At 57.3% G+C, this 8,599-nt stretch overlaps 2 protein-coding genes across 2 annotated transcripts in view; both read right to left on the bottom strand.

Annotated features, from left to right (window-relative positions):
* On the bottom strand, positions 1-3,626 carry AURANDRAFT_71426 (hypothetical protein; the record flags this gene model as incomplete). Its single annotated transcript, XM_009037778.1, has 9 exons — positions 1-531; positions 590-771; positions 822-1,077; positions 1,155-1,182; positions 1,312-1,758; positions 2,306-2,352; positions 2,443-2,503; positions 3,338-3,369; positions 3,576-3,626. Coding segments are annotated over 9 exons (1,635 nt in total), but the record flags the coding sequence as incomplete, so codon positions are not given.
* A 1,895-nt stretch (positions 3,627-5,521) lies between these two features.
* Positions 5,522-8,599, bottom strand: part of AURANDRAFT_63384 (hypothetical protein) — a gene marked incomplete at both ends in the record, with an annotated part of 4,900 nt that continues 1,822 nt past the window's right edge. The window contains 6 exons of the mRNA XM_009037777.1: positions 5,522-5,650; positions 5,689-5,846; positions 6,241-6,361; positions 6,599-6,673; positions 6,761-7,090; positions 7,310-8,539. Of these exons, the coding sequence (XP_009036025.1) occupies positions 5,522-5,650; positions 5,689-5,846; positions 6,241-6,361; positions 6,599-6,673; positions 6,761-7,090; positions 7,310-8,539 (2,043 nt within the window). The remainder of the gene's footprint in view (positions 5,651-5,688; positions 5,847-6,240; positions 6,362-6,598; positions 6,674-6,760; positions 7,091-7,309; positions 8,540-8,599) is intronic.

Genomic DNA, 8,599 nt, shown 5'->3' with positions numbered 1-8,599 from the left:
ATTAGCGGGAGGTACTTGTGCGAACAAAAATTCTGGTTCACCGAGGGTGTTAAGACGTGAGAACCACTGACCCTGACGGCCTGAGGTGCTGTCACAATGCTGTGTTATTGACTGTGTTGACGACTGTGTAGGAATCATATGCGACAGCGACTTTTGTTGGGGTTTTGGTACCCAATAAGCGCCAACCAGGTTTCGATCGTGCAGGGGGGATAACGATGCATTCAATTGAGGTGGAGGCTGGCGTTGGCATGGTTGAATGGGGAGCATGGTCTGGTACTGTAACTGCGGCAGCCTATGGCTTATCGACGGGTCTTGAATCATAGTCGCTGACAGGATATCAGACGCAACCGGCTGGTGCGGCGAAGCGGTGCCCATCGGGCCGAAATCGAATAGCATGTCGCATGATGTCCCACGAGCCCGCTTACGATGCTGAGAAGAATCTGATACTGGGCTACCAGCTAGGGGTGATGAGATGGATGTGACACTATTCGCCGCAGAGTTCCTGGGTGGTATATTGATTCCCGAAAGCGCCTGAATCGCGACTTTTACGGAACGCAAAGGTGTCGTGCAAAACGACACAGATGAGTGCATTGCGCTTTCGTTCGGCGTTCTGACATTCCGCCGCGCGGCACACCTCAGCTGCCTGCTCCTTGGTGTCAAAGATTCCTAAGTTCACTGACTGACCATCAACGGAGATTACAGCCCGCCATTTGTTTCGTGATCGTCGAACGCCCCGGAATGGCTCAGATGCTTGATCCATGGCTTCATTGCCTATTAGGCGGCGATCGGTGTCGTCCCAATTGAATGACACCGCGGTGAGCCTCGTTCATCATAATTGCAGCGCTCTGGAACCCCAAGATAGCGAGCGCGAGCATCAAATGCACGAGCTGCTTCCTCCTCCGTGTCAAAGGTACCAATGTGCTTAGACTTCGATCGATAGGTAATCTTTGCCTCCCATCGGCCGCCCAGGACGAAATACACCCCTTTGAAGCGCGACTGTGGGACCTCGGCACGGGCCCCTGTGCTACAATTTCCTACTCGGTGTGGTTGACCATCTCCTCGTGGCGGTGCTCCAGCCTATGAGAGCCTAAATGATCAACTCCGGCCGTGTAGCTTATCTCAATCTGCTCTCGGCTTAACACTGGGAGTAGGACAGGCCAAGCACGACTCGCGGTAGCAGGCCTAGATGCTCGGGATCTGGCAAATTTATCTAAATGGCAAGGACTCTCTCCAGCGACGTGGTTAGCCCATGGTCACAAATGCGTGGCTGACTTTTTGAAGTGTGCACAACAGAACTTGCCCTACAGACACAAACTAGCAAGAATTAAGAGTCGACATTCACAGATGACGTGCGCCCATGGAACACTACTCGTAAGTAGCGGACAACTCTGCCCGCTAGTATGCTCACTAAGTTCGGAAACCGCCTCGGAATTGACGCCCGTCAACCCAACTTCTGTCTCAAAGTTACATTCAGACGAGCGCCCAACTGCTCTAGCGCGCACATCAAATGCGTGGGCAGCAGCTAGTTCTGAATCGAAGGTGCCAAGATGCTCGCGTCGCGACTCGTCGACAGTCATCAGACATTGCCACTTAAATTGGAGGGAGATCTTCGATCGAAACGCGTAGACGCCACGAAACCGTGATGTCGGAACGCCAACAAGTCTAAACGCAACCACTTCCATCCACCCGGCGGCACGGATGTGATGTTGAGAAGAGGAATAAAAGTATGGAGGGTAGGGTGAGGTGGGCTTGCTTCTCCTGTGCCGAAGGAGGGTGGCGGGTGGGCTTGAAGAGTTTACACGCCGCCCTTGGACCCCGGGAATGTTGTAGACGTATACCAGGGGGCTACCCAAAAAAAAGTACCAAACAACATGACGGATTTTTGGTGCCGGCCACCGGCGCCCACCCACCCACCTCCCGGCCAATCAACGAGCTCCTTCGTCGTTGGTTGCCTTCAAGTTGCCGCGTCGCGCGCCGCTGGGCGATCGCTGAATTGCCACACCGCGCGCGCGGCGCCGCGGTCGACCGGGAGTCGCCGGTGCCGGTGACGGGCCGCGGCGCGCGCGCCAAGAAGCCCAACAGCCTGGTGACCTTCGGCGACGAGTCCCAGCGCGACTAGATGCGCGCCCCGTCGCCCAAGACGCCGCCGCGCTCCAAGGCGCCTTCGCCCGACTCCCGGAGCCGCGCGGCGCCCGAGACGCGCGCGGCGCGGAGCCGCGCGCGCGCGCGCGCGCGGCGCGTTACAAGTACCCGATAAGTACACCGTGAAGTTTCTGAATCGCGACCCCCGGGCCCACCCACCCACCCCGTCATGTTGTCGGATCTTTTGTCCGTGGTTGACTCTCGCGTATACTATTGTAAATTGGAAACTCATACAGGACACTGGGTAAAAACCGTTCTTTTTTGGCGAAATTTGACGGCTGGAGGGGTCCAAACGAGTACCACGAGCGTAGAGATGGCCGCGAGAGCTCTCGATTTCGGCCCTATTCTGCGAAAAATCCGACTGCAAGAACGTGTTTGGGCGCGCGGGAAGTTTAAAATGTCCGAGACGAATCCGAAGTCGGGTGAAGACCTCGCAGAATAGGGCCCGGATTTGTCCAGCGTCCCGCGTTGCTAAAGTCCACCAGCAGGAGTTTTCCCGGCCGACGTCGGCGCTCTCCGCCAAAATTCGCTGAAGTTCACCGTTTTTGATGAAATCTGCAAAACCCCCCCCGCGGCACCTCACGAGAGCGTCTCAGCCCCGTCCTGCGGTACGTCACGGCGAGCAATCGACTCGTGCTCGACGCCAGCGCCGCGCGCCGCCGCGCCCCCGGGTGCGCCCGAAAGCCCATCACACGGCGCACCTCTGGACCGAGTTATCCGTGCGGAGGCCGCCGTCGCGCGACGAACGAGCGGTCGCTAGAGATAGCTCGTGAGACGCTCTCGCGAACGAAACCCGCCCGTCCGCGCGCGCAGCGCTGCCGCCGGGCGCCTGCGCTGGACCGAGGCCGCGCATGTATACCGCGAGGCCGTGCGAGGCGCCGGTGCTCGTCGGAGGCGCCGGATGGCCGCGCGGTCACGGCTCGAGCGCCGTCGCGCGACGCGCCGGTTTCGGCGCCGGAGGCCCGAGCGGGCCCGCAGGGCGTCGGGCCGCCGCGGCGACGGCCCAGTGACCGGATGCTATGATATGGCCGGCCTGTCGGCGACGCTCCGCGGCGCCGGGGCGCCGTGGTCGGCCGCGGCCGCACGCCGACGCCTTCGGCCGCGAGCGCCTGCGGGAGCCGTCGGCGGCCAGCGCGTCGACGTCCGGCCCTCGCTGAGAGCACTTGCGGTCCGCGCACTCGATGTCGATGCTGACCGCTGCTCTGGACCGCCGAACGATCCTCGAGCCTGCAAAGGGTCGCCATACGGGGGTGAAACATGCCCATATAGTGACCTAAGCAGATTGTACTTGACGTCTCGATATGTCACTCCACGGCTGAAACCGCACCAAACTACGCCGTTTCGAGTTTCACGGACACGGGCGGGACCAGACAGAGCCACCCACGTAACTTTCCCGCCGCCCCACGGCTAGCTGGCGCCGGTGCGTCGCGCACGTTGAGGTTGGTGTTTACCCCGGATTGTCCTGTAGTAATCGAAAACTTCATCGAATGACTGCATCGTTTCGACCGACGGATAACGCTTGCGATGATGTGATGCGCCGGTTTTTGCATCCCCGGGTTCATATACCGTGATAGCTGGCATGGGGCAACTCATCACCTCTCTACGGTCGCCCTGCGACTGAATTAGGTTCGAAACTCCCCCGCGCGCGCGCGACGACGACAGGCGGCGGCCGCGGCCGCGGCGGCGACGACGACGACGACAACGACGACCGACCGACCGGCCGGCCCAGGAAATAGGTGCCAGGAACTCGCCCTGGACCCAGGGGAAGTCACCCGAGGTCCCCCCGAGTACGCCCAAGTAGGATTCAATCAAAGTTTACCACCCCGTACCCCGGAGCTCGAGGTCACTCGCCGATATAAGACTTGAAACTGGATTGGAATGAATCAAAGAAGGGATGGAAAATACTAGCAGGATGCGCAGTAGGAGCGCAGTGGGGTAACTAGGATGAGGGTGGAAATCTCCCTATCTCTCTATACGTTTAGTGAAGTTGCTCTTCTTTTCCTTCTCAGGCTTACTCACTGGTGGCGAAGCACGACAAGTACGCCAGGCTAGACTCAAAACGGCACCAGAGCGAGCCCGGGCCGGCGCAGGCCGCTCCTTTAGGGCCGTAGGGACCGGGGGGGGCTAACAGGAACGCAGAGCGTCGGGAAACTCGGATGGCTCCTGCGGCGCGGTCACGCACTCGGGCCACGGTGCGCAGCGCCTGGCCTCGTTGTCCGCGGAGTCGGGGTCGTATTACTCTGTCGACCTCTCCCAGCATCGGAGATCTTATTTCATCCGTGAGATCACTCGTTGGAACAAAAAAAGTGACCCCGTGCCGCGTCCGCCGCGTCCGCAGCGTCCGCCGCGTCCGCGCCGTCCGCGCCGTCCGCGCCGCTTCGCGGAAGGGAGATTCGAAGCCGCGACCCCCTCGCGTCCAGCGGGGCATCCAGCGGTTGGGAAGAACTTATTTCGGGCCTCATCAGCCGTTCCCGTACATAAACGCCCTCCCTTTGTGGCCCATGATGCCGGCGACTCGACCATTCAGCGACATGCCAGCACGCGGTGTCCAGCGGAGGAAGCAGGGACGATCGTATGCCCCGAGACACCCGCATTGCGCGCCGAAAGAGGCGACTCGCCCATGCAGCCCGCGCTCATCGTTATCTTCAAAAATCCTAGAAAATAGAGACTTGGCCAGGTAAGCCAGGAGTCCCGTACCCTTTTTGATTCGCAAATGGGGCGCCGCCCCATTAAAAAAAAAGCTTAGGGTACGGCGAAACGGCCTCAATGGGGCCGAGCTAGCCCCTAGTCAGGCCCGCCGAGCGAGATGAGGAGCCGGAACGAGATCCAGCGGGCGTACTTGTCGCGCATCGCCACACTGGCACTTACCCCACTGGCACTCCGCCGTCGAAGGTGGAAACTCCTTTGATCCCACTAGCCCCCTAGGGTTAGAGTAGGGAGTCTACCTATTTATTACCATACCCTAATCTTAGAGCCAGGGCTGGGGGTAAAGTTCCTTTGTAGCCTAAAGGTCCACCCAGATGGCTCCGATGTCTGGCAGCGGGCTGAAATAAACTCCAGGGTGCATCTTCGAGCAGGCTCCTTTTTTCAGGATACTACGGACTCGGATTGGATTCGCGATAGCACCTGAGTGAAATGGTCAGCTGCCATGAGCGTACCTGTTTGGCGCCCTCATGCGCCCTCACTGGAGGCTGAGGAGATACCGAGCTGTATTCGAAGGAGAAAGGCGGGTTAGCAAGATATGTTTGCCAAGTTGGCCTGATTTCGACCTATCTTAAGTTAGTCTGGACTCTGTGATACATGTGGTCTTGCCAAGTACTTGGCTTACCACCGCCACGTCAAATCCCACATGGCATTTCTGCTGCTGTTGCAGTTGTCATCATGAATCATTTGCTGGCGTGTCTACTAGATATTGCGTGATTGTCCGATTGAACTGACCAAGCGCGATTAGATACTTGCCATCGCTTGTGAATCGGACCTTAGCTATGCTGGATGCGTGGCCGGGGACCTGTATATCGTCAAGTCATCGGAGTAATCTCAATGAACGCTGCGCGAAACGTTGATGGAGGCCATCCCCGGTGCATGAGTTGGATAATTATATACGGCCACTGTTCCGTCAGCGCACCCTTTGGCAAGATACCGCGAATTAGGTGAACGGTGGACAGACGTAACGTGTGGAGCAGAATCTTGATTCGTGGTATTACCTATCGCCTTGAGGAATCTCGGTGCGCGTTCTGCATCATCGACAGCGCTTCCTTCAGCAGTACGTCCGCCGGCGCATTTCCAACAGCCTTGAACATTCCACCCAAGAGGTACGGTCATGGTCATCCATTTTGTATCGCGGACTACTGCCGGAGATGCAATGCGAGTGCCATCGAGGACAGAATAGAAATGAAGTTCGTTTGTTCGGGTTGCGACTTGAAAGTGGCTCGCATCCACACTCAGGTCGATGGACGTAAGAGGCGCGCCGGCTTTCGCACAGACCGTCCTCAGGCTGCAGTCTCGAGCATCATGAATATAGACCTGACAAGTATGTTCGAGTTGGAGTTAATGCGACTACCAAGATTCCACGGAACGCGGTCTCATCCGGTAGGGGACGATCGTATACCCGGCTATCCTCGGATGCGGCGAGCAAGAAAGTGCCGTCATCACACCACTTGACATCAGCGAGTACTGCCTTTGACTTGCGAACCTCTGTGAGCAGCTCAGGCGTGTCTTCCTATTGTTCGCGCGTAATGGATGAGTCACATCTTTCAACGCTGCCAGAGACCTCAAGCTTCATATTGAGGATAATGAGGGTCCCGTCTCGTGCTTTATCTGCTGGGTCGCCGCCGAGACCAACTGCGAGGCGGATCCCATCCGGTGCCCACGAGCAACAACGAGCAGCAGCACCGCCAAGGACGTCTGGTGTTACACGCATCACACAACGTCGAGAGGCGCACGACCAAGCACGGACAGTACCGTCGTCTCCGCTCGTAGCATATATGTCACCATACTTCGGATTTACATCGAGGCCATGAGCCTCAGTCGCCTGTTTCTTGCGACGTGCATGCGCTTCAGTCAAAAGGACCACACGACCAGAGTTGATTGCGAGCTCACACATCTCACCAGAGCGCACCAGAATGAGAATTTTGGTTCCATGAGCACCACCGAAAGAGATGGCCGCGGCAGTCGGCGTTAAAAACGGAATGGAGGCCTCACTGAGTCTGAAGCTAAGCATTGGTTGAAGACGAGCATCCCATGTCTTTATTGCACCATCACGCCCTGCTGTTGCGTAAGCACCACGCCTATATGCGGTTGCAACAGCATAGATTGGTCCATCGTGGGCGTCAAGAACATGCTCTGCAACTTCAGTCCCACTCCAGAGGTACAACGAACCAGAAACGGATCCAGTAAGCGCAGCAGCATCCGCGTCCGCGTCAGACAGCGACCTGCGCGTTGGAGTGTCCTGCGAATTTTTAAGGTCCATACTGAGTTCTATAATCGAGGTTTGGGAGGCATCTGTAGCGACGACATGCGCCTTAGTCACACATAAAATTGGCACGTTGGGGCATCTTTGTCCATCAAATGTCCCGCGGCGACGCCTGATACCGCCGGAAGCCGCGGGGCGAGCGAACTCGACACTATCGTATGACCCAACAAAGAATGGATAGGCTTCTCGACCGACAAATGCAGCGCAGAAAACGCGCGATTGTGTGCCAGACCCTGCGGCAACTCGTGTCGCGTCTTCCCATCCACCAGAGCGAGTGGTATACAGTGCATAGGAATGGTCAGCGTCCGACCCAATCGCAGCGAGATGCCTGCCATCACGTGAGAAAGAGAGCACAAGTATACCTCCGCGAAGGTGACGTGGAAGTACTGAGATAGTGTTACCAGTCATTGCGTCCCATACTCTGACGCGAGGTGTTTTTCCTTGGTCCCCGGATGCCGCGAAATGCCCATCGGGTGACACACTCAAGGCACTAATGTCAGCTAAGCCGCTTGTGACTCCATCATCATCCATGTGCAAGTCTCCACAGCTAGGATCACCACCTTCTGGATGATGGAAATGGAAGCATTGAGTGTGCGTACGAGAGTCGTATACTACCCCTAAGCCGCCGCACGCATACACTACCCCACCTTGAGCGTTATACCCAACGAGCCCACGAACATCATCAGAGCGCTGACCATGTGCGCACTCAAGTCTCAAACTGATTTGCGGGGCTCCTGGATCCTCTTGCTCGAGATTTGACGGTGGCACCAACGCTGAAATCCAGGCCGCCACTGTCGTTGGTTTATTCTTTTGCGAGTCACTTGCCGATTGCGAAGCTGTGACATGGAAATTCGTGGCCTTGGATGAGCGCTCGACTGCGGCAGCCATCGCTCGCCCCCCGTCAGCATCTATAGCGTCGTCATAATCACGAGGATCCTTCTCAGTACTAGGACAGAGGTCGTCATCAAAATCACCGAAGTCTGGCTCATAGCGCCACACGCAGATAACCCTATCGAGGCCACCCACGGTGATGAGGTGTGAGTCCTGGGCTGTCCAGACCAGTCGCCGAACAACTCCAACATGAGCAACTCCTATTTTAGACGCGGCTGCTTCATCATTACTTGCAGGATATCTTAGCATTCGCAGCACTCCGTGGTAATCACCCGTGGCTATGACTCGTGCCGAGTTGGAACGTGATAAGCATGTGAGATTCAGTACGCTCTTGGCATCATCAATAGCGTCTGTAGTGGTAGTCTCATATCCCCCGGCTTCGGGCCTTGCATGAATAGCATGGGCCCCAATTACAGGCCAGCCAAATGGAGATGTCCACGTCGCCCATTTAGCTTCTCGCAGAATTGCAGGATCACGCACCACAACACCAACGTGGAGATCGCCATAGGACAAGGCACGTGCATCATCGGATGCCTGAATGTGACGACCGTCACAGGGAAATCGACAGTACACACAGCAGCTCCCTTGAGAGCG

The sequence above is a fragment of the Aureococcus anophagefferens genome (genome assembly GCF_000186865.1).
Source record: "Aureococcus anophagefferens unplaced genomic scaffold AURANscaffold_7, whole genome shotgun sequence".
Lineage (NCBI taxonomy): Eukaryota > Pelagophyceae > Pelagomonadales > Pelagomonadaceae > Aureococcus > Aureococcus anophagefferens.
The sequence above is the reverse complement of the archived record's forward strand: the minus strand, read 5'-3'. Positions and strand labels throughout refer to the sequence as shown.